Raw genomic sequence first — 25,790 nt, forward strand, 5'->3', positions numbered from 1 at the left:
TTTTCACAATCGTTACACGGTGGCAGGTAAATGGGGTTATTGCGCCCTTAACAGGTAAAACAAAAACTGTTTCCCGTCATCAGAGCGACAAAAAAAAACCTGACAGTTACCAGAACGACAAGAAAACTTGACGGTTTTCGTAGGGACGAGAATACTTGGAGGTCAAATAATGCATAAACACACACGCACAAACACACACTTATACACAGTCAACGAAAAAATAACTTGATTGCTAGAAATGAAAAAAAAAACAATCGACACAACTACATGCTAATGTAGTAGGAAAATAAAGTGAATCGAATATATTGAAAAACTACTTGATTCTAAAGACAATGAACTCACTAACATTAACCATTAGCCTCATGTTGATACGAATGTATCATTGTATACGAATGTTTTATATCCTTGTCGTTTTGTAACGCAGGAACCTACTACAACAATGTTGATGATGAATAAAATAGTTTCTGTAATTAGCAACTATGGTTCAAGAAAGGTATGTTCATTTTTTTCATTTTAGTGTATTAAACAAGTAGTTATTCTTGTTTTATTTTAAATGATATATGCAAAAGCGCATATTTAAATGAAATTAACAACTGGATAATTAAATTACCTCGTTCAGCTTTGTCCTTATAAATTGTGTAACCTTTTTTTTAAATCCTATTTTTCAATAAATTAGAAATCCTCATTAACACACACGAACAAATTACTGCAAAGATCCACGAAGTTGTTGAATACAACGCTCAGTTCCTTATATATCGTCAATTACTACACGTTAATTATCACTTGTGCTGTATCTGCAGTCTCGTCTAATTAAGGCAATTTGAACATGCGCCCCACGACAGAACAACATGTCACAAACAAACCCCGGTATCACAAAGTGCGGCTTTTGATGTGTGACAAAACACCTTTTTTTTTTATCAATGCGCTATTTTGTTTCGTCAATGATGAAAAGTTATTTTTTATACCAAGCTTTGTTCGAGAAAAAATGCACCGTAATTGTCGGATACAACGTTGGCGGTTCTCTATTTTGTAAGGCTTGGCGTAACTTTTGTGATCCATATCAGACACATACGTTCATACAGGATCTGTCACTTAAGGCTAGTGGTCAACTGCTTTAGGGCTGTGTGTGGGCTTTTCATTTAACAGTTTCAAAATTGAGTTTACTACAGACAAAACTTAACTTCTAGTGCGATCATCAATTTTTTAGCAGATATAATATACGTAAACTTAATTAAGCTCTGCCCAATAGCCTAATCTGGGCATAGTGCTGACTACACTATCTCTTCATATGCCGAGGTCACAGAAACAAGTGAACTCTACTTCACTTGCCCCATAGACCGTCAGGTTTGAAAGGGAAACTTACTTTACTTTACAATAGCCTAATGACGAAGTGTGTTCAAGATGTCGGTTGTAGACATTGTATTCCATATGGAATACGCGCAGTTAACGGGAATAGACAACATTTTTTTTCCATGAAGCCTCCATACATGTGAAAAGAGGGCAGTGCTAAATTACATTCACAAATTGATAGATTTAGGCATATTTGATTTAATCTCAACGGAAATATTTTTCCCCAGAAAACAAGAAAAAATGCGTACAATTTAAATATACTAAATATAATAAAATCTAATTTGGTTGTTTCGTTTTATAAATTAAAGCATTAACAAATTGGTGTTCGTTGATTAATTTATTAAAAAAACTAATTCTTAAGTTCTTTGTGTTTTTTTTTGTGAGAATTATCTCGCTGTTTTCTTGTGTAGGTGAGGAACGTGTAATTTTTGTTTTATTTTTACTAATTTGTCTCAGATTTATATCATGGTTTTGTTAATTTAATTTATTTTCTTTGCAATTTAAAATTTAAAATACAGAATTTTATTGTATAACTATCTTAACTAAGACCTACACGTACATCTGTCATGACTGCAGGTACACCTGCATGCCATCTGTCATAACTGTAGGTACACCTGCATGCCAACTGTCATAACTGTAGGTACACCTGCATGCCATCTGTCATGACTGTAGGTACACCTGCATGCCATCTGTCATGACTGCAGGTACACCTGCATGCCATCTGTCATGACTGTAGGTACACCTGCATGCCATCTGTCATAACTGTAGGTACACTTGCATGCCATCTGTCATGACTGTAGGTACACCTGCATGCCATCTGTCATGACTGCAGGTACACCTGCATGCCATCTGTCATGACTGTAGGTACACCTGCATGCCATCTGTCATGACTGCAGGTACACCTGCATGCCATCTGTCATGACTGTAGGTACACCTGCATGCCATCTGTCATGACTGTAGGTACACCTGCATGCCATCTGTCATGACTGTAGGTACACCTGCATGCCATCTGTCATAACTGTAGGTACACCTGCATGCCATCTGTCATGACTGCAGGTACACCTGCATGCCATCTGTCATGACTGTAGGTACACCTGCATGCCATCTGTCATAACTGTAGGTACACCTGCATGCCATCTGTCATGACTGTAGGTACACCTGCATGCCATCTGTCATAACTGTAGGTACACCTGCATGCCAACTGTCATAACTGTAGGTACACCTGCATGCCATCTGTCATGACTGCAGGTACACCTGCATGCCATCTGTCATAACTGTAGGTACACCTGCATGCCAACTGTCATAACTGTAGGTACACCTGCATGCCATCTGTCATAACTGTAGGTACACCTGCATGCCATCTGTCATGACTGCAGGTACACCTGCATGCCATCTGTCATAACTGTAGGTACACCTGCATGCCATCTGTCATGACTGTAGGTACACCTGCATGCCATCTGTCATGACTGCAGGTACACCTGCATGCCATCTGTCATGACTGTAGGTACACCTGCATGCCATCTGTCATGACTGCAGGTACACCTGCATGCCATCTGTCATGACTGTAGGTACACCTGCATGCCATCTGTCATGACTGTAGGTACACCTGCATGCCATCTGTCATGACTGTAGGTACACCTGCATGCCATCTGTCATGACTGTAGGTACACCTGCATGCCATCTGTCATGACTGCAGGTACACCTGCATGCCATCTGTCATGACTGTAGGTACACCTGCATGCCATCTGTCATGACTGTAGGTACACCTGCATGCCATCTGTCATGACTGTAGGTACACCTGCATGCCATCTGTCATGACTGTAGGTACACCTGCATGCCATCTGTCATGACTGCAGGTACACCTGCATGCCATCTGTCATGACTGTAGGTACACCTGCATGCCATCTGTCATGACTGTAGGTACACCTGCATGCCATCTGTCATGACTGTAGGTACACCTGCATGCCATCTCTCATTATTTGAGAACCTCTAATACGAGATATCCGCTATCTTTTTTACAGTACCTGCAAGATTTCGCGCCTGTGATCAAAGGCTTATCAGTGCATCAAATCTCCACCAAGCCACATCTACACAAACAAATTACAGAATAGACACACGAGGAGTGCCAGTACAATATATACAATATTTTTTACCCTAGTTTTACTTAGTAAAAACTGTTTTTTAGCCAATAATAGCTGTTATGATCTGTTTTGTTTGGATTTTTTAAAACAGGAAAAACAAGCACTTTTGGTTGACGGATATTGCCGGATAGGATAGACGTGGATACCCGGATAGGTGCAAGCGTTCTATAGGACGAGTAAGAAAATGTGGTTTCGATGTCCGATTGATTTCCACTTTTTAATAGTTTCAGTTACCAAGCAAGTATCTTTGCCACAGAATTGGTGGTGGATGATTTTATTCCTCTTAGATATGTATTCATAAAACTGAACTTCCAAATTGTTAGCTATTCATTTCTATAAACATACGAATAATAACTAAATTAAAAGTTGTTATAAAATTACCAAAGTATACTCAAAAACTAGAGTCTATCTAAAGTAAGAATTACCGATAACATTGTTTAACATTTTGATACGGTTATGGTTAGGTTTAAGGTTAGGCTTAGAGCAGGACTAGTGCTATATTGCTTAGGTTAGGTTAGGTCTGCCTGTCGTCCCTGCTGGGACATAGACCGCTGACAAGAGTTTTCCAGGCATCTCTGTCCTGGACTAGTCTCTCCAACTGTCCCCAGGTGTATCCAATCTTCTTGGTGTCTTCTTCCAGGTCACGTCTCCAGGTCTTTCTTGGTCTGCCTCTCCTCTTCATGCCTTGGGGATTCCATGTGAGGGCCTGTCTTGTTATGCTGGATACAGGCTTCCTGAGTGTGTGGCCAATCCATTTCCATTTTCTCTGGAGGATCTCTACTTCAGCTGGCAGTTGATTTGTCCGTTGCCATAAAACACCATTTCCGATGGTTTTAGGCCAGCGAATTCGCAGGATCTTTCTGAGGCATGCGTTTATAAATGATTGTATTTTCTTCTTATTTATAGCAGTTATTCTCCATGTCTCAGCTCCATAGAGTAAAACAGGTATTTATGTGTATTTATGCCTCTGTTAGAGAGTCAAATGTGTATTTATGCCTTTGTTAGCTAAAATGTGTATTTATGCCTCTGTTAGAGAGCCAAAATGTGTATTTATACCTCTGTTAGCTAAAATGTGTATTTATACCTCTGTTAGAGAGTCAAAATGTGTATTTATGCCTCTGTTAGAGAGCCAAAATGTGTATTTATGTCTCTGTTAAAGAGCCAAAATGTGTATTTATGTCTCTGTTAAAGAGCCAAAATGTGTATTTATGCCTCTGTTAGAGAGCCAAAATGTGTATTTATACCTCTGTTAGCTAAAATGTGTTTTTATACCTCTGTTCGAGAGCCAAAATATGTATTTATGTCTCTATTAAAGAGCCAAAATGTGTATTTATGTCTCTGTTAGCCAAAATTTGTATTTTTATCTCTGTTAGAGAGCCAAAATGTGTATTTATACCTCTGTTAGCTAAAATGTGTTTTTATACCTCTGTTAGAGAGCCAAAATGTGTATTTATGCCTCTTTGGTACGAAGATCTCAGGTTCCCTTCACTGATGAAAGTGGCACCCCATTACGGTTAGGTTAGCCTTACACCTCAGGGTACTTTCAAATAACTCGCTCTAAAATATGTAATGTGGATTTTACGTAATTCGTGTTATTCTTTTTGTCCTCATGCTAGCGGTATTTTAAAGAATATGTATAACATTAATTAAATGTTATCCGTTCTTTTAGATAACTTAGATTTTAAAAAATAACATTAACATTGACATTTTATTTGTCCGTGCTTATATGAAAGTGACTATTGCGCAAATTCGAGTGTGAGCTGTTCTTCACAAATGAAATGAAAATTAAATGAAGTTAATAAAAAGCTAAATAACTAAAAGTGTGACGGGGATAGAAAACAAAACATACCGGTGTGAAGTGACGTCAGCAAATATATCCCATTACACCGATGACCTTAGATTACTTGTCCGTCCATGGTTTATGTACCTCTAAATTTTAATTAATGCGCAAAGATAATCTCTAACACTTAATGATCTGCTTAATTAATGCAGCGTAACATACTGATCTCAACTCAGATTTGGTTGTATGCATCCTCAATTTTAGATGTTTAATCAAAAACTCAAAGAAATGTATGCCGAGGGCTTGATGTTAAAACAGGGTCAAACGGCTTATCTCCCCCTCCCCCACTACACAACGACACTTCTCCTGCTCATGTCAAGCGTAAAGCAACAGCAGCTTCACTGGAGCGGAACGATCAAAACAATATATGTATGCTGGAGTACATGGACATCGCCATCGGGTTTGACGACCGATATGGCTAGCATGTGTGTCAGGTGATACTGACACCACATACTGTCACCTGTCACTTCTGTCGTGTCCCTTGATTTTACCCATTTCCTTGAATATCACACCCGATCGTTTGACCATCTATATCGTTGCCCTATTTATATGCTGGTGAGCATATAATACAGTGACAAAACGTCCATTGCTGTCTATAAATGGGAAAACGTCATGACATTTTTCTGCTAGAAATGTCTGTTATCGATGTTACCAGTGGTATGGATGTGTGTTGTCATATTTGCGTCAGCAAAATAAAGCGTGTTTATAACCTTAGAACTGCTTTGATTGGCTACGTATGTTGATGGGGCATTATGAAGGGAAATGGGGGCGAACTTTGCCTTAACAAAGAACACCTCTCCCCTTTCCCGCTCCCTTGTGCCCCATTGCATGGGGCACTCATTGAAGCTTGGCAAAGTAAAACCATGTAAACCAGGATTCATGCGTGTAGCATGGGTGTAGACGCGTACGTACAGAGTTTTATCCATGCAGTCGCCCCCCCCCCACCCCACCGTAGAACAAAATAGAATTCCTATAGAAAATAGATACCTTTACCAGTGTCCGCCGTCCGCCCCCAAAACAAAATAGAAATTAAAATCGAATGTCGAAAATTATACACAATACTAATGACGTCATCTTTAATAAGATTCGCTTCCCGCATCTTCCAATTGTGGACTATAAAGAAATAAACTATTTCATTTAAATTTGATTTAGATCTATAGATCTAGGTCAGCATTGTGTGGTCAGCATTGTGTAGTCAGCATTGTGTGGTCAATATTGTGTGGTCAGCATTGTGTGGTCAATATTGTGTGGTCAGCATTGTGTGGTCAGCATTGTGTGGTCAGCATTGTGTGGTCAGTATTGTGTGGTCAGCATTGTGTAGTCAGCATTGTGTGATCAGCATTGTGTGGACAGCATTGTGTGGACAGCATTGTGTGGACAGCATTGTGTGGACAGCATTGTGTGGACAGCATTGTGTGGACAGCATTGTGTGGACAGCATTGTGTGGTCAGCATTGTGTGATCAGCATTGTGTGGACAGCATTGTGTGGTCAGCATTGTGTGGTCAGTATTGTGTGGTCAGCATTGTGTGGTATACTCACAAGGTTATCCAGAGATTTAAGAGGGAATGAGGGTACCACGTGATTAACCTTGACCTCGAACTTTCATCTTTAGTTGTTCCTCACACACACACAAAATAAAGTTCGTAAGATTTAATTGAGCAAACAGAAAAGACGTTTTTCGCGGTTGACAGATTGTCGCACCAGTTACTATATATCTGGACTACTATGTGGATTCTATCTTAACTGTGTGTGATCTACGGGATGTAGGTTGTATTTTATTTCCTACAGCCAATCACTTGTGTCAGAAATGTTGTTTTATCCGCGTGGTAGTGAAACATGCTGTCATCACACGTGGGGTTCTCGTAGAAATGCTAATGGAGAACACGAATGTTTTAGTTAACCCGGTCACGATAGAAATGAGAGAGGGGGGGGGGGGAAATTGGTTCATGCTAAAAATAACTTTCAAACATTATGTTGCTTGTTAGTTTGCGCGTTTGTGTAATCGATTGTTTCGTTAGGATTATTAAAAACAGCACTAGATCAGAATTGAAACGCTGTAAACCACGATGATAAAGCTCTTCGATAGGAGGCATTTATTATGGCTTCTACTGGCATAGACAAACGGTTGAGGGTCCAAAACTTCAAACGTAGTTTTTATGTTTTGAAAGACAGGCTTACAGGACCAGGTGTACAGATGTACAGGTGTACAGGAGTATACAGGAATGTTCTGGGGCGTGCAGAGAAGGAGAGATTGCGCTTGGGGTGACTAGTTTGTTTTAATTTAATAACCGAAGGAGCGTGAAATACCTTTTTTATACCACTATGCATATAAATTACACAAATATTCTTAAGCACATAGTCAACAGTCTTTACTCACATGCACCCTAAAAATGTTACAACCAATTCCAAACAACTAAAACGAATATTTATTTTTATAAAAAGGGCTTTGTGTTAATATTCATGCTACAGTGTAGTTGACTAGTGTGTTAGTTGTACTTTATCAATCGGGCACAAATTATTATTTTCAAGAATTATTTTTTTTTGCAAGGGAAACAATAAGGAAAAGGTTTTAAAGAAATATTTACTTCCCCTAGTATAAAAAATAATTTTAAAAATACACTAATAATATTGAATTTTTGTTAAATAAACCGTGAGTGATCTCCCCTAAACTTTCTCGAATATTCTTATATAACTCGGAATACAGACATGATTTTTAATTAATTAAACTTTTTTTTTAATTCATAAAAAACGTTTTAATAACAAGCTTTTATGTAATAATGCACTAAAAAGTAGAAAATAAATTATACACTACTATTTAAATTATTATTAAGAAAAGCGTGGGTCTCTTATCAAATATGAGTAAAGGTATCCAATAGGTACTAAAGTGACACACGCTTTTCTTTATAGTAATTTAAATACTAGTGTATAATTTATTTTCTACTTTTTAGTGCATTATTACATAAAAGCTTCTTATTAAAACGTTTTTTATGAATTGTTTTAGTACTTTACATGTTTTTATTTACAATAGAGTTTCATGACAAAAAACCATTGCGCACCGATTGAACGTGATGACGCGCTATTGAACGTGATGATACGTGTGGTGTGGTTGGATAGACATGCCTACTAATTCGGTCCAAATTTTAATTAATCCATAAAAAATTAATTAGGCATCCAATTTAGTCAAATTTAATTGCAGATCGCATTGTCTTCATGTCTTGACCAACGTGTCAAGTAGAAGTGTCCGAATTTTCGCTCCGGCGCTTCGATCAAGACAGACTGACGACCTACGACAGACAGAGGAAGTGAGTTAAATAATAAATACATAAAAACGTTTATAATTACAAGCTTTTATAAATGCACTGAAAAGAAGAAAATAATACAATTTTTATTAAATATAAAATATTTTTTAAATATAATAAATTACTTTATATATAAAAAATTACTCTCTTTAAATATATTAATGCACTACTATTTATATCACTATAATCTAAGCGTAGGCCGCTTGTTTAAATACTTATTATCAAGTTGGATAACACCAGTAAGTTACCACAGCTGGAGTGGTATTCCCTTTAACCCAGACGACGACTGATGATTGTTATCCTTCACTGTTGATGGCAGTCAAGTACTGTGACATTGTTAGAATATAGTCTATATATAATGGTGGTGTTGGACTCACTCTCTGTTTTAATGGTGGTGTTGGACTCACTCTCTGTTTGAATGGTGGTGTTGTACTCACTCTCTGTTTTAATGGTAGTGTTGGACTCACTCTCTGTTTGAATGGTGGTGTTGGACTCACTTTTAAATATTACAACATGGGCGCTAATCTAACAATGTCACCGTGCTTGACTGCCCTGGTTGGTTTCCTTGTATATGTTGAGATGTTACGACAACCCTAACTACAAAACACATTACAACCCACTTGATAACCTGTTTACCCCACTTGACAACCCACCTCAGATTGAATAGAACCATGGGCTAACAAATCAAATACAACCCCACTTGACAACCCCCACCTAACAACCTCACATGACAACAAAACCTGACAACCCACCTGGGATTGAATAGAAACATGGGCTGACAATACCAACTGACAACCTAACAAATCAAATACAACCCAAGTTGACAACCCCCACCTAACAACCTCACATGACAACAAAACCTGACAACCCACCTGGGATTGAATAGAAACATGGGCTGACAATACCAACTGACAACCTAACTTGACAACCCCTATTTGACAACCCCACCTGACAACCCTACCTGACAACCCACCTTAGGTATGAAATAAAAATGACCTGTTAACACTCCGACAAGTGAATGGGGTGGAGAGTAACCTTTACCTGTAAGAAAACAATGTTCTCAAAGTTTCTGAACACACGTTTCTTCGAGTATTATCGGTGTTGCCTAACGACACATTGGGAAGCCACGTGTTAAACCAGCCGTCATCATCGCCCTGGTCGTGTTCATGTTGGACCGTCACACGACAGACGTGTGTCATACGTGATGTCACACGCACTGGTGGCTGCACTCTCTATAGTCGGTGTATGCACTCCTGACTACACCTGCAGTTGGTGGATGCACTTCTGACCTAACAGCTCAACACTACCACCGTTAAAACTCTATAAATCCCACCCACCTACCCCCATCCACGTATGAAGTCCGTAGCTATTCGTCTTTACCACCCCCACCCACATACAACATCCTGAATAATTTTTTTTTGTAATCGAAACATTGATTCTGATGTTTATATTGTACCTGGCATAAATCTATACCTGTACACGCACGACTGATACAGGATTTTTAGTTGTTTGATCAAGACGAAGGCCTTATGTATAGATTAATTTCACAATTTCTAATGTGTGCTTGTTAACATTTTCAGGTTGTTTGTTTTTAAGAAGACGAAAGTTTTAAGAAGCTTGTAGATAAATTTCATTATTTCCATTGTTTTGCTAAACTGGGTTAATACAACTCCGTGCGTGCGCCGATTAAACGGAGTGGAGGGGTTCAAGTGGCAACAAAAGGGGAAATCAGGTTCAATTCTTAATGACGTCATTCATGGCTAGTGATTTTCACGCTCCAGTGAACGCGCGAAATATTTTTGAGTGTGTGTGCGTAGGGGTGGGGGAGGGGGATAATGACGTAATCTACGGTAGTTACAAGGGTCAAATTATTATATTAATTGAATTTTGCTAACACTAGAGAGGTATTTTTTTTTATTTTGAATTTGGTAGTTTGCTGCGTTTTTTTTTTTTTTTTTTTTTTTTTGTTAAATGGCTGAATGTTTATTTAAACTTAATTCTGGATACGTTTTGATGTTTTAGCATGTTTGATTACAGCACATTTTATAATGCTCGTTATGTCGAAAGATTACTTTCGCTATCTCCGACTGGACGAAAAATTCAGTAAACGAGTCCGGAGACAGTGACCTAGATCTAGATGTTAAGGTGTCTGTAAAAAAAGAATGTAAAAAGGCTGGGTGGCTTGTGACGTCAGACGCTGTACTTTAGTAGTAAGCCTTGCTGGTTTAGGCGCACAGCGGTTCTATAACTCTTGAGTAGATAAGTAGATATGTTTCTACTACATTTCAAAATGGTGGACTCTTCCAATATTAGGGTGGTGTTAATAGTAAAATAATATTAGTTTAAGGTTAGTGCTTTGGCTATACGGCCAAGTTCAGTGTTTATTCCAGGCTTTTTTATCTCCGGGGTGGCACTTGAAATTTTCAGGGGTGGGGGGTGGGGTGGGGGGGGGGGGGGACACGACACTGTTTAAAGTATATATGTTCTATATCAAATTCCATTTTGTTCGAGGGGGCGGTAGAATTTCTTCGGGGGGCAGAGCGCCCCCCCCCCCCGAAGAGATGCATGGAAGAAACTCTGGCCAAGTTAGTAATATTACTATTCATCTACTGAAAATAGAAAATTATACCCATTGTGAAATTCTTGAAGGTTGATGTTTGAATTATTTTACCTGAAAAAAGTTTTGAGGGATTAAATCACCATTTCTTTTATCAAGGACAGTTAGTAGCAAAGCTACTTTTGTTTGTGAGACATAACCCTGATAATAACCCTAGCTAGGCCGTACTGGCAAAAACACGATACGAAACCATTCTTAAACACATAAATAATAAATGTACGGGGGATGGGAATGTAGGGGGGGGGGTAATGTTCTGAAAGAATAATATGACCACCTAAAACTACGAAGCCACCGTTGGATGAAGACAAACACTTCATCACCACGTGATACCACAGTAGTGCCCAAGGACATTGACCACTGGTCATTTAGGCAGTAGTGAGAAAAGTTCTGGTCCATTCCAGTTCGGATGTGTAAGAAGATTTCTACCTTATACAGCAATTAAAATGTCTTTGTTTATTTTAATAAGACATGAAAATGTATATCCTAAAATTGGAAATTGCGATGTAAATATACACAAATTTCATAAATCCTTAAAACATTATAAAAATTTAGTTGGAAATAGCGATGCAATAAGCAATTCCTTAAAGGGCAAAGTGGGGCTACCGAGTGAAAAAGTAATGTATTTTGTAATGGATGAGTTAAATTAGACCTAATTATAGGGTGTACTTGACTAATTATCCACACCTATTACGTGGGTGTGTGTTATGGGGGTGGGAATCTAATGGAAGGGGGAGGAGTACTGTACCATATGGCCATATTTTTGTCTTATAACGAAATGTTTTCAATGCTGTAGGGGGGGGGGTGAAAGAAAGGGGGGGGGCTTTTTTTATTTAGATATGAAATATTTGTGCTTATCAGCTTTCGTGACATAAAATGAATTTGTATTTATATGGCACCCGGCTGGAATTTGAGAGCAGTGGCACCCCACATTTGAGAGCAGTGGCACCAACATTTGAGAGCACTGGCACCCAACATTTGAGTGCACTGGCACCCAACATTTGAGAGCAGTGGCACCCAACATTTGAGAGCACTGGCACCAACATTTGAGAGCAGTGGCACCCAACATTTGAGAGCACTGGCACCCAACATTTGAGAGCAGTGGCACCCAAAATTTGAGAGCAGGGGCACCCAACATTTGAGAGCAGTGGCACCAACATTTGAGAGAGCACTGGCACCAACATTTGAGAGCACTGGCACCCAACATTTGAGTGCACTGGCACCCAACATTTGAGAGCAGTGGCACCCAACATTTGAGAGCACTGGCACCAACATTTGAGAGCAGTGGCACCCAACATTTGAGAGCACTGGCACCCAACATTTGAGAGCAGTGGCACCCAAAATTTGAGAGCAGGGGCACCCAACATTTGAGAGCAGTGGCACCAACATTTGAGAGAGCACTGGCACCAACATTTGAGAGCACTGGCACCAACATTTGAGAGCAGTGGCACCAACATTTGAGAGCAGTGGCACCAACATTTGAGAGCAATGGCACCCGGCTGGAATTTGAGAGCAGTGGCACCCAACATTTGAGAGCAGTGGCACCCCACATTTGAAAGTCGTGTCTAGAAGTAAAAGGTTGTAGAATCAAAACTCTTCTTAGCTCAATTTACAAAACCGGGATTAGCAGCGATAATATTTCAAAATGGATTTGTAATGGAAATTGTTTAAGGGTAGACTCCGATTACTGTAAGCCGTTTGACACCTATAGGGCCTACGTGAATAACGATATGGTGTAGAGCCGTTCGGTTAGTTCGATAGTTAACCTGCTGGTTAAACCTATTTTGGTTTAATTGTTTCATAATTATTTTTTTATACTTAATCATAAAATTACGTTTACTGTTAATTAAACTATACATATAAACTATTTAAAGAGCCGCATTTTATTCATTCAAACAGCCATATTTATTCATCTAAAGAGATGCACTAATGTATACAATAAATTGCTGCCATATCGTGTGTAGGAAATAAAATAGCACGGAACCGCCGAAGGTTATTTGTACTGAACAAGTACGATTTTTTGTTGAAAAAGTTAACTCTTACAAAAAGACATCAATCCAATATGGCCCTCGTTACATAGTGGGTACTGGGTGACCCAAGAACCTGGTGAAAACGGAGCAGTGGGGGGAAGGGGGGGAGGGGAGCTTGTACATGAGTTTAGCCATGCGAAACGCTAAAATTACTGCATCAACATTAGTGATTCCGTCGGTTACCCCACTAAATAAAAATGTATCTATGAAGCATACCTGTCTAGAGCATAAATTACATTAGGCTCCATGTATATATAAATGTTGTGTTTACTGCGAGTTAATCGTAATTTATTTTCTGTTTGTGTATTCGATACTAAGATGCTTAGAAACCTGCCTTGGTCTAAAGCTGTTTACGTTTAGGACTTGTACAGTGCTTTGTCTGGATACGCTATTCCACTTCAAGGTAATTTTCAAATATTCCAGCTAGTTACCGTTCATCTTTGTCATCGCGTAATATATGTATATTTTCTAAAGTATATTGCTCTTTTATCTCTATGTTATACAAGACGTTTCCATTGCCTAGTTTACTTAACTAAAAAATGAATAGTGTCATTTCGCTTACGAATGTTTAGATTTAGCCACTAGACTATTATACTTCATAGAATTCTAGTAGGCTATTACGCTTTAACTAGACTTTTATACTTAAAGTGTTCTACTAGACGTTTATACTTTACAGTATTCTACTAGACTATTATGCTTAAACGTATCACATTAGACTATTATCCTTCACAATATTTCGCTAAACTATTATCCGCCACATGACTAATGTTTTTGATCGTTGTCAGGAATCCTTGTTTAGTTCTACAGACATACAAGCCATAACATTACATCATGTATAAAGGAGGGGGACGTGGTCTAGCGACAGAGAGCTAGGCTGCTAACCTGAAAGTCTCGAGTTCAGTTCCGTGTTTAAGTCAGTAAAACGCCACTGAGCTCACACAGCTCTTATGGGTACCTAGCTCACATCATGGAAAGCATATGCCAAGATCCCTGAAACAGATTAACTTATTCATATGCCCCATGAAAACGGTTAAGATTATGTCTACAAGGCTTTGCCTTAACCTAGCAGTAACCATACCCCCAACACACATCTTAATTCGTGTACTAAAATATCGTTAGCGACGATACAAATATACATGTACAGCTAATCAATTGGAATTACGGTTATGTACGTATTATCATTTCTTTAGCCTAGGGTAGCTGTATCTTTGAACGAATCTTATTTTACAGCCTAATCATATCAGCCTGTCCATAACATACGCAGCTGAAAACTTACAATTGAAAGTCCACTACTAACATCAGTAATTACAAAGGAGAGACAATGAACACAGATTGATTAATCGGTTTTATCATATTCATACTAGTCTACCATCCCCTCCCTCGACGTTGTTCAACTGCTCATTATAGCAAGTCTCCCGGTCCTTATAGTTAAGTGACATCCCTAGATCTAATCATGGGAGCTACAGGTTTGAGCTGTGAAACATTTCTTCTCCTGGAGAATGTCAGTTCATTTCGCCACGAGGCGCAAAAGGTTTATTTATTTATTGATAAACGACGTAACCTATGTTTAATTTTAAAATATTTGGAAAGTTCAGTAAACCTGTATGGTTTACCTTTTATTTTTTTAAATCATAAAATGTAAAAATTCGACATCATATTTTACATTTTCTGTACAGCCTAATATTTTCTGTCACAACCAGAGTTTCTTCCAGGCATCTCTTCGTGGGGGCGGAGCCCCCCCCCCCCATCCGAGGAAAGGCTACCCCCCCCCCCCCACCGAAATGAAATTTATATTGAAAATATATACTTTTAACAGTATCCGCCCCCCCTCCCCCCCCCCCCCCCCCGAATAAAGTCTACCGCCCTTCCCCCCCAAAAAATTTCAAATGCCCCCTCCCCCGGAGAAAAAAGTCTGAATGAAACACTGGTTACAACGTCTGTGTTAAATTTGGTTTATGATCGTCTTCTAGGAAAATAATCACTGAATGGAAAGGAGCAGCTTCATTTCAAGACATTAATCAGGGAGATCAGGGGAGGCTACTGCGGTGGATGTAAAGGGAAACAAGCATGCAACTATTTTAGAGAAACGGTCTTGTACAACAAACATTCCTACAGGCACTCATGGGTTGTCTTAAGCTTGAGGGCAGTGAAATTAAAAGCACAGCGTTCCTCGCATGCTCCTTCCAGGTTCTCTTCACCGCTTTCAACGCTTTACTGGTAAGATTCAAGGCTTAAGGGGGGGTGGGGGGGGTCTGTCTTAAGTGTCCCTGTCATGTTTGATTAACGCATACACACACACGCGCACACACAAATGAGGAGAACACTTTTGCTTTGTTAAATTTTCTTTTTAATTGTGAGAAGATAGTAATCATTTACCAATCAATTTTAATTTATTATATTCAGTTGTAAAACTAACGCTCCGTCGAAACTGTGTGGAAGTTTCAAAACTCAATGCTCAATAAACGTAGAAATTTAATTTCAACTTTTGATGTTCGCGCATCCTTTGCCCTGATAGTAGCTCTGTTTATAAAACAAGTTAATAAAAAGTCTAGTGACAATTTAAGCGCAATTTTCCTTATGTTATCTAAAAATAGATAGTGATCACAAAGACGTATAATGCTGGGGTGCGTTCAAGCTAGGAGAACGATCGGTTTGTAGGTGTTTATGTAATTTTTTTAAAAAATGTGTGACCGAACGAAAGGATATTTTTGAAAACTTTCTTGTTTTGGCCACAATCATCCTCGGAACTTGCTTAACATATTTGCTTTTGGAACTAGTCCTAGATATTGCTTCGTAGAGGAGGAGATACGACTTAAAAATGCGGTAAAGCTGCGGACACACATCCATTCATTCATTCATTCATCCATCCAGAAATGACGAGTTAACAATCGCAATTGTCCGTATGGAAATTGCGCTTAAAATATAGCTCTGGTTGTGTAATTTACAATGCATCCAGACTGCAAAATTGTGAGGGGGTGGTAAAACTAGTAAGAATAGCTGAACTCATAAGTTATGGGGTCAAAGTCCCAGCGCATTCTTAATTTTAAAATGTTTACATGACTGCTTGTATTAGATCTAACCTTTGAACTCCTGTATCACGTGACCTCCCAGAACCTCCATAGCTCCCTGCACGATGAGAACAGCCTTGGCCTCGCCTGCCTGGCCATCATCTACTTCACGGCCATCTTGTCCAGCGTCTTGGCCCCCGCCACCATCAGCTACCTGGGGGCCAAGACTGTGCTGGTGGCCTTTTTCTTGGCCCACTGTGTGTACGTGCTGGTCAACTTCTACCCCACCTTCTATACCATGGTCCCGGCGGCCGTCTTAGTGGGGGCTTTCCATGGCTCGGCATGGACCGCTCAAGTAAGAAAATGTCATTACCTTTTACAATGAAAATACTATTTTAAAGCTTTTTATCTTTAGCATCAATTGTGCAGTAGATTTTATTTTACAAAAGCTTACTTTAAAGATGAAGGGGGGGGGGGGGGGAGAGATAGCAACTCCTGTGTTTCAAGCAAATAGATATATTCAATACTATGTAATTATTAATCATATTGAGAGCAAAACCTGACTCTTTTTTCACTGTTAAGTTCATATCATAAAAATGACTATCGCATTTCAGTGTTTTATATTACAGTCTAAACCCCTCCCCCCCCCCCCCCCCCCCCCCGGCGAAATAAAACATACTTTATACAGAAAATATACTCATTAAACATTATCCCTATAAACATTAACCCTAACCCCCAGAAATTTAAGTCCGCTCCCGCTCCCCCCCCCCAACATTTCAAGTGCCCACCCCCACCCCCCCCCCCCCCCCCCACCTTACCCCGCGGGTGAAAAATGTCTGAAAGAAGCACTGACACGCAGCTTCCTGTATCCCCAGGCGCTGTACATATCATCCAGCGCCTACTCCTACTCGAGGAAGTCCTCCAGGTCCCCCTACACCGTCCTCAGCCGCTTCAACGCCGTCTTCTTCGCCCTGTTCGCCACCACCAACATCGGCGGCAACCTGGTGACCAGTCTGGTGCTGGAGGAGGGGGATAGCGGACAGTGGTCAGAACAGCACTGAGAACAACTACTGTGGCATCAACGACTGTCCTTTTAGAGAAAATATCACTCAGGTAAGGTTGTCTTGAAATTTAAAATGTAAAAAAAGTGCGAATATATGTGGAGTTTTATAGGTATTTTTAAAATAATAAAATAATAGTAAGAATGCGTTGCATCGCATTGGACAAAAACGATGTAGGCCAACATTTTATATATTTTATTGCACAAAGAGAAATATAAATCCTAACATGGTATTTACAACAATCTATATGTGCAACCCATCGTAAAGAATTTAAACTTCTTTCTTCTTCGTTCTTAATTTAAGTGTTGGAATGGTTTCCTTCCAATGCAATGAAGTATATGTGTCGACTGGTTATGCGCCATTTAGGCCGTTTACTCAGATTTCAGCCTGCTTTTCTTTTTGGATTTGCTTTAATAGCCTGTGTCCAGCCAAGAACAAACTACAAAGCAGCAGTTGTTTGATTTTGGAGTTGTCTCTCTTCGGTTTAGCAACCATGAACTTTACCGCCTCGATCACACGGCCCCTAGAATTTAAACAAAAAGTTTTATAATAGTTTTGTGGCGACTTTTCCAAAAGTAATAACAAACACGATGTAAAGTTTTAACTGAAATATAAATAATCGATTTCCCAGATCTTCGACCCAGAGGATCGAGTATTGTACATCACGCTTGGGTTTTATTTGGTGTGCACTTTAACGGGATCGATTCTGGTAATCGCCGGTTTGCCTTCGCTTCCCAAAAGTGAATGGATCAAGAAGACGACCAGTGTCCGTTCTACCGTCACTTCCTGTTTCACGGTGCTGGTGACCACAGACATGATCCTGCTCATCCCCTTCATCCTCTTCACCTCAGTGGAGAACGCTTTTTTGATCGGAACCTACACTAAGGTAATTACGGTATTTAATGGAACATACACTAAGGTAATTACGGTAATTTAATAGAACCTAGACTAAGGTAATAACGGCAATTTAATGGAACATACAATAAGGTAATTAGGGTAATTTAATGGAACCTACACTATGTAATTATGGTAATTTAATAGAACCTACAATAAGGTAATTACGGTAATTTAATGAAACATACACTAAGGTAATTACGGTAATTTAATTGAACCTACACTAAGGTAATTACGGTAATTTAATGGAACCTACACTAAGGTAAGTACGGTAATTTAATAGAACCTACAATAGGGTAAGTACGGTAATTTAATGGAACCTGCAATATTAAGGTAATTACGGTAATTTAATGGAACCTACAATAAGGTAATTAGGGTAATTTAATAGAACCTACACTAAGGTAATTACGGTCATTTAATGGAACCTACACTAAGGTAATTACGATAATTTAATGGAACCTACACTAAGGTAATTACGGTAATTTAATAAAACCTACAATAAGGTAAGTACGGTAATTTAATAGAACCTTCAATGACGTAAGTACGGTAATTTAATGGAACCTACACTAAGGTAATTACGGTAATTTAATGGAACCTACAGTAAGATAGTTACTTTCATTTAATGAGACCTACAGTAAGGTAAATGGGGTAATTTAATGGAACCTATACCAAGGTAAGTACGATAATTTAATTGAACCTACACTGAGGTAAGTACGGTAATGTAATTGAACCTACACTGAGGTAAGTACGGTAATTTAATTTCATCTACACTAAGGTAAGGGACGGAGTGGTCTAGCGATAGAGAGCAGGTTTAAAAGGGAAACTTTACTTTACATACACTAAGTTAAGACAATAACACATAACCGTGTCATAACGGGTGTATTCGTTTGCTTGTATTAAGTTACTACCTAATATACTTTCTTTTGCTTACGTCAACACTAAGCCTGCCAAATCTAAACATTGCCCGTATCTTAATTCTGAACCTAATTTAATATTACACTATTACTAACAAACTGTTTTGGAAGAGTCCACTTTTAGACACTTGTAGAAGAAATATTATGTAGGCTTGCTGTCTTCCACAGTCGTACGTGACATGCGCCATTGGGATCCACATGGTTGGTTTCGTCATGACGGCCTACGGCGCGACAACTCCCATCTTCGCCTTCCTCTTCGGACGCCTGGCCAAGCTGACGGGCCGCTTCCTGCTGCTCACGCTCTCGCTAGCCGTGCACATCATCCTCCTGGCCATCCTGTACCTCTGGGCACCGGACGAGACGGACATGGCCGCGCTCTTTGTGGTACCAGTGGTGTGGGGCGTGGCAGAGAGCGTGCTGTTGGCGCAAGCAAACTGTGAGTTACGCTAGGTTATAGCAAATCTGAATGCGGTTACTAATAGTAATACACGTGCAAAAATTAGAGTCACCCGCTTCAGTATTAACAGGGTGTAGCCGTGAGGTTCGAATGTTTCCTTATTCTAGACTGGGGTGAAATTATGAAGGTATGATGCACATCATGATACAGCATTGAGATTCCACTTTGTAGTTCAACACCACATCATAACACACTTGAGTAGCACATCATAGCCACACAGAAATAACACAAGCACATAGGTATAACACAACCACACAGAAATAACACATCACAACCACACATAAATAACACGTCACAGCCACGCAGAAATAACACAAACACGCAGAAATAACACATCACAACCACACAGAAATAACACATCACAGCCACGCAGAAACAACACAAGCACAAAGAAATACCACATCACAGCCACACAGAAATAAACAACCACAAAGAAATACCACATCACAGCCACACAGAAATAACACAAGCACGCAGAAATAACACATCACAACCACACAGAAATAACACATGCACACACGTATAACACAACCACACAGAAATACCACATCACAGCCACACAGAAATAACACAAGCACGCAGAAATAACACATGCACACACGTATAACACAACCACACAGAAATACCACATCACAGCCACACAGAAATAAACAACCACACAGCAATACCACATTACAGCCACACAGAAACAACCACACAACAATAACACCACACCGTGTCTTCCCCAGCCCTGATCACCATGCAGTACCTGTCGCAGAAGGAACCAGCGTTCGCCAACTTCCACGCCTGGCGTAGCCTGGGCTACTTCCTGACCTACATGAACTCGACCTACTTCTGTGTGTCCACCAAGCTCATCATCTGTATGACATGCGCAGTCCTGGGTCTGCTGCTCTATGTGGTCGTGGAGATGAAAACCCGGGTATGAAACTTGAGTTGTAACCGTCAAAAAAAAATAATTCTGTTTAGAAGAATAATCTTTTTTTACCAGATTTTGAGTTAAATTAAAGGTAAGCATCTGCGAAACTTAATAGATTTGAGTATCCGCTCATGAAAGCGCAATAAAAGATGTAAAACCTGTAGATCTAGAGAAAATAGAAACTTTTAAATCCAACCACATGAAATTGAAATTAACAATGGAAGTAACAAATATGAAAATTCTGGAGCATCTTGTGTTTAATGAAACAATTCCTAATCCAGATGTCAAAGGTAATTATGCCTAAACTTGCCTTTCAATCATTTGTGTTGTGGTTTCAGATGAAGGAAAAAGTCGTGTTTGTTGAGCGGGACTCCGTTGCATCCTTCTACCCTCCAACGGCTCAAGACTTCAACTACAGCTCGTCATCTGATGAACAGCCGGCCTCTCCCATTTCGCCCCTCATGTCCGCCCTTGTAAGTTTCAAGCTGGCCTTAACGCCTTTAGCACAGTATAAAAATTAAAGTATTATCAAACATCATTTTACTTCACCTAGGGGTAACGATGATAATATTTGACTAAATCTGTATGGACATTATTCAAAGATTAAATATAGCTGTCCTGTTTGTTTGTTGTTTTTTTTTAGATGATTGCTCATTGAACAATGTTTGTTTGTTCTACAGGACCGACTGTCTTACAATCATGTTGAGTTGGCCGACATCATCAAGGAAGCGCAGAAAGGTTGGCGACGGAAAAACTCCGGCTACACTCTAGAAATCAACAAACTCATGGCCGGCCCGCAGCTCCAAGCCAGCAAGGCCACAAAGCTGTACCGCACACATTGCATGACCGATTCCAGCAGCGCTGACGAGGGTTCTTCCCCTTACCCATCATCATCGGAAGAGCACCTCAAAAATTTCGGGGCTCACGGAAGTTCACGAAGTCTTGAGAGGCCACGTGATTTAACCAGACCAATAGAAGACGTCCCTGACGTCATTTCAAACATCATTGAATCTTCCGGTTGCGAGGATGGGAGCGATGATGACATGGTGATGCCGAAACAGGAGGATTACGTATCTTGTGAGGAGATCTACCGCCGCCTGAGTGTGTGTCAAGTTCCAGAAGGCACATCAGTGTCCAGTTCCTTCAATTCTTCTTTTGGTCGAAGAAGCTTTGCCCGACGTTTGAGCGACACCATTCATCATATAAACATCGACACTGGACCGCGAAGATTAGATTTCGAAATTATAATAGAACCACCTAGCCGTTTCCCCAATCAGCGACGAGACAGCTACATTCACAGAATTCGTGAAGTCGACATCAAATCGCTAAAACCCAACAGACGACAGCACAGCAGAAGATTTAGCGAAACCTGCGTGCTCGGAAACCCAGTCCGTCCACCGCACATGCGCAGGATTTCGTTAGATCACAGCTCAGTCAGGGGCAATCACCACCATATAGGTCGCGGGAGGTTTTCTTCGTTGAGAAACAAAATATTCAGGAGCGCTTCTTCTTCAGAGGATGAGGCTGATCACTCCTCCACTACAAGTTCAACAAGACAGGCTTATATGAAACAACATGCGTTTGGCGAAACTGTTGTGAGAGAGAATTCTTTAAAAGTAAAAACTCCAAGAACACGTCGTATTTCTGTAGACTATGGTACTGCAAGAGAGGATTACCATAGCAACAGAACGAAGCATTCTTCTTTAAAACACAATATGAATGGGAGTTTTTCATCTTCTGATGATTGTAAGATAACTGACCAGTTTCCTTCTACACCAGCTAATAAACAATACTCCCCGCCTAACATGACAAGGCAGTCTTTCAGCGAAACATCTTTACGAGGGGATTCTGTGAGAAACCCATCGCGTAGGATATCTTTAGATATTGGTGCCATTAGGGGCAACCATCCGGCTTCAGGGCGTAGGAAGTTCTCTTCCTTGAGAAACAAACTGGCCAGCAGCGTTTCTGTGTCAGAAGAGGGGGCCATTGGGGGTGAATCTTTTCCCACAACTATCGAAAAAGAATCGCCTTTGGAAAATACCAAAACTCCATCCAACGATTCTTTAAAAATAGAAATCGAATACGTTTCTCCTGATCTCAGTGCTATAAAAAGACAACAAGAACAACCAAAAGAGGAGAAAAGACGTTTCAAGCGCCCATCTTTTAAATTCTTCAAACGTTTCTCGAAAAAGAAGAGCGGTTCAGTCTCCTCGGACCAAAGTATCAAGCGAAAAAGCACGGTTAAAAAAGATAAACCTACCAACGATTCTTCAGACGCAGATAGCGATGGGTTTTTCCCAGAAGATGGTGAAGACAGCGATTATGTCCCAAAGCGAAAAACTGGAGAAATAGAAGTTGATAACATTAGCATATATTAAATGATTTAAACAACTTTGATTTCAAGTATTAAATATATATTTTTTAAATATAATCGGGATATATTGATATGAGGAGACTAATCATTATTTATTTGATATGGTTGACGAGTTAATTGATTAAAGTATATGTTAAAAGCCCCTTATTGGCAATGACTCTTAATTTAAAAAGTATCAAAACATTTTTGAAAACTTCACATCACTCAACAAATTTGAGTGTTACATTAAAATGTTTTTTACCCGCAATATACCTTAGGTTGACGTGTTAAAATATATTTTACAGAACTAAAAAAATATTCATGATGCACATTATCGTTTTATGTATGTTGTCATATTTCACATAAGCTTACATCTCAAACTAATTATATTTATAAATGGTTGTTAGTCCGTTGATTTTATTTAATTAACAAAACTACTTCGCTTCAATTGTTATATTGTTTATCATACGGATATGTGTTAAAATTGTATTACTTTTCAGGTGTTCTTTTATTACTGATTTATACTTTTTAAATGCGACACTAAACTTATTTGTATATTTGCTGACACATCTATATAATAAAAATGAAAGCATGTCTGTCGGTTTGTCTTCTACGCATTGCTTACCAATGAGCACTATTGTTGCTAAATTCGTTTCATCTTCTTCTTCTTCGTTCTTAATTTTGAGTGTTGGAGGGGATCGGGCCTTATCTGCCAGAGAGTTTGAACTCGAGACTTTTTCGAATTTATCTACCATTAGCTTTAGCCGACTCGACCACGCCTCCATCACAATTAAGGTTAAGTGTCAACTGGTTTTGCGCATTGAGGACGTTGACTCCGAGTTCAGCCTGCTTTTCTTTTTGGATTTGCTTCCACAGCCTTTGTCCAACCAAGAACAAACTACAAGGCAGCAGTTGTTTAATTTTGGAGTTGTCTCTCCTAGAAGAGTGGCTGTCCCCAGCTAACGAGCCTCATCTGCCGGAGGGTTCGAACTTTATTAATTCGTTTCAAAGAGCGCCTTCATCTGGGATGCGGAGGGATATTAAAATAAATGACTAAATCGAATAGGTTCTCCGACAGTAGAATACAGTTTGAAGCCCCTAGTTTCCCAGCGGCTACCGTTTATTGGGCGTCAGGAACATGGGGTTAGTGATACTACTTGATTCAACTGTCAAACTTCAACAGGGGCAAGTTCCTCTGAGAGAACTTTAGAGCCTACAGTAATTTCAAAGAGCCCTTTACACTAGGGACACGTTTGGCTTCTACAACCATTGACAAAACTAAACCTTGCTGCAGTGTAACCGGTGGCTTCCTAGAGCACCCCGCGGCGCCCCCTCACACCAGTGTTTTAAGATTGATCAAAGGGTACTCAGCTAAATGAAAAATTATTAGATTAGTTTGTCATCCCATGTTTTTTCCATAAAATTCAATCCACGGGGACTGACCAAGACAAAAATTTAACGAAACGTCTTTTTTCTATTAAAAAAATAATAATAGACAGACCACCCGACAGGCTTTGCAGCTAGTTGATCTACAAAAAAATAAAACCAAAAATCAGTTATGACTACAGGGGTCATCTATAAATGACGTCACGCTTTTTTTGGCTATTTTTACCTCCCCCCCCTCCCCTCCGTCACACGTCGTCACAAAAAGCCAGACCCCCCCCCCCTAAAATGACGTCACACCTCGCCTACAACCCCCCTCAAAATTGCTGTTGAGTTTTTCTTAAAACATCGATATTTTTCCTAGATCTTGTCAGAACTCTGTCAACATAGAGTATTTTGATCAATTCCTATTACAATTTATTAAAACCGTTTTCTAAAACGCGAAATAACGGCTAAAATCCGTTTTCTAACATTGCTTTTTTATAATGCAAAAAGTGACGTCACATCATCTGAACACCCCCTCCTTCCCCTCATCACACATCGTCACAAAATTACGGACCCCCCCCCCCCCCTTATGAGTGTGACGTCATTTATGGACGACCCCACAGTAAATAGAAAGCACTTTTTTTCGGTGATAATTAAATTAGTTCTGTATTGGTCTTTGCAATAGTAGTCCGATGTACGCGCACATGAAATTAGAAACGTTTACTCGGCTACTTTATTTTCTTTCCTTGCTATTTTGTTCTGTAGCTTTTTTATGTTTGATTACAAATTATTTTATATAACTTTTTTTAATGTGTGGTACAATGATTAAGGGTCAATTATGAAATAAATATTAATGGTTTCGAATTATAAAAATCTATGCATTTTGTTAAGTGATTTGTTGGCTTTTTTTTGTAGTGGCTACGTAAAAGTATTACAAGTAGACCATTTTTATCTACTAAACACAATGGATTACTGTCGGTGTTTTCTGGTCAAGTAAATTCGTAAAGGTGATCAAATAATGATTACTATATAGATTGGAACGGCGTAGTCGGTTGGTAGACGTCCCTGAGTCCACCCAGCTCTGATGGGTACCTGGCTCACGTTAAGGAAACCAAAGCGCACCATCCTTTCATTTGTCCTTAAAGCAGCTTAACTTTACTTCGTTTGCCCCATGTGATGTGTCTTGGGCACAAACGGTAATAGATGATGATAGACTTAGATTGTTTTCCAACGAGATCCAGAATACTTATGGGGTCTTTGGAATGTGACGGTGTCTTGAACTCTACCAAAACCCCAAAGACAAGATACGGTTTCTTGCTTTGTCTCTTCGTAATTGGTTTGATTAAATAGGGGATCGTCCAAAAATTACGTCACACTTACGATCTTTTTTTTTCTTCCACTCATCACATCGTCATAAAAAGTCAGACACCCACCTCCACACAAAAATAACATTCGTTATACTCGTTAACATACATCCCTCCTTCCCACATCAAATTACAATTTTAGCTTTTTAAAAATTAACTGATCTAGATCTAGGTCTAAAT

General features: G+C 39.5%; 3 protein-coding genes across 4 annotated transcripts in view; 2 read left to right on the plus strand and 1 right to left on the minus strand.

The window, feature by feature from the left end:
* LOC131941910 (uncharacterized) overlaps positions 1–5,552 on the minus strand; it is a 52,881-nt gene extending 47,329 nt beyond the window's left edge. The window contains exon 1 of the mRNA XM_059301799.1: positions 5,341–5,552. The gene's annotated coding sequence lies outside the window, so the exon portion shown is untranslated. The remainder of the gene's footprint in view (positions 1–5,340) is intronic.
* A 7,953-nt stretch (positions 5,553–13,505) lies between these two features.
* On the plus strand, positions 13,506–18,106 carry LOC131942259 (protein unc-93 homolog A-like). 2 transcript variants are annotated; one of them, XM_059302063.1, is made up of 5 exons: positions 13,506–13,678; positions 15,246–15,492; positions 16,387–16,638; positions 17,159–17,396; positions 17,976–18,106. In XM_059302063.1, exons 2-4 carry the CDS (start codon positions 15,397–15,399, stop codon positions 17,342–17,344), a joined length of 534 nt encoding a protein of 177 aa, XP_059158046.1. In that variant the 5' UTR covers positions 13,506–13,678; positions 15,246–15,396; the 3' UTR covers positions 17,345–17,396; positions 17,976–18,106. The 2 variants fall into 2 exon arrangements, with proteins under 2 accessions (XP_059158046.1, XP_059158125.1); XM_059302142.1 differs by lacking the exon at positions 13,506–13,678 and adding an exon at positions 14,523–14,806.
* LOC131937345 (uncharacterized) lies at positions 17,488–24,481 on the plus strand. Its single transcript, XM_059294722.1, has 6 exons — positions 17,488–17,517; positions 17,976–18,230; positions 19,321–19,588; positions 20,338–20,528; positions 20,864–20,998; positions 21,206–24,481. The coding sequence occupies exons 1-6, from the start codon at positions 17,488–17,490 to the stop codon at positions 22,901–22,903; spliced, it is 2,577 nt and encodes an 858-aa protein (XP_059150705.1). The 3' UTR covers positions 22,904–24,481.
* Positions 24,482–25,790: the final 1,309 nt, after the last annotated feature.

The sequence above is a fragment of the Physella acuta genome, unplaced genomic scaffold (genome assembly GCF_028476545.2).
Source record: "Physella acuta isolate Inbredline_101_S28 unplaced genomic scaffold, ASM2847654v3 ptg000006l, whole genome shotgun sequence".
In the NCBI taxonomy this organism is placed as follows: Eukaryota; Metazoa; Mollusca; class Gastropoda; family Physidae; genus Physella; species Physella acuta.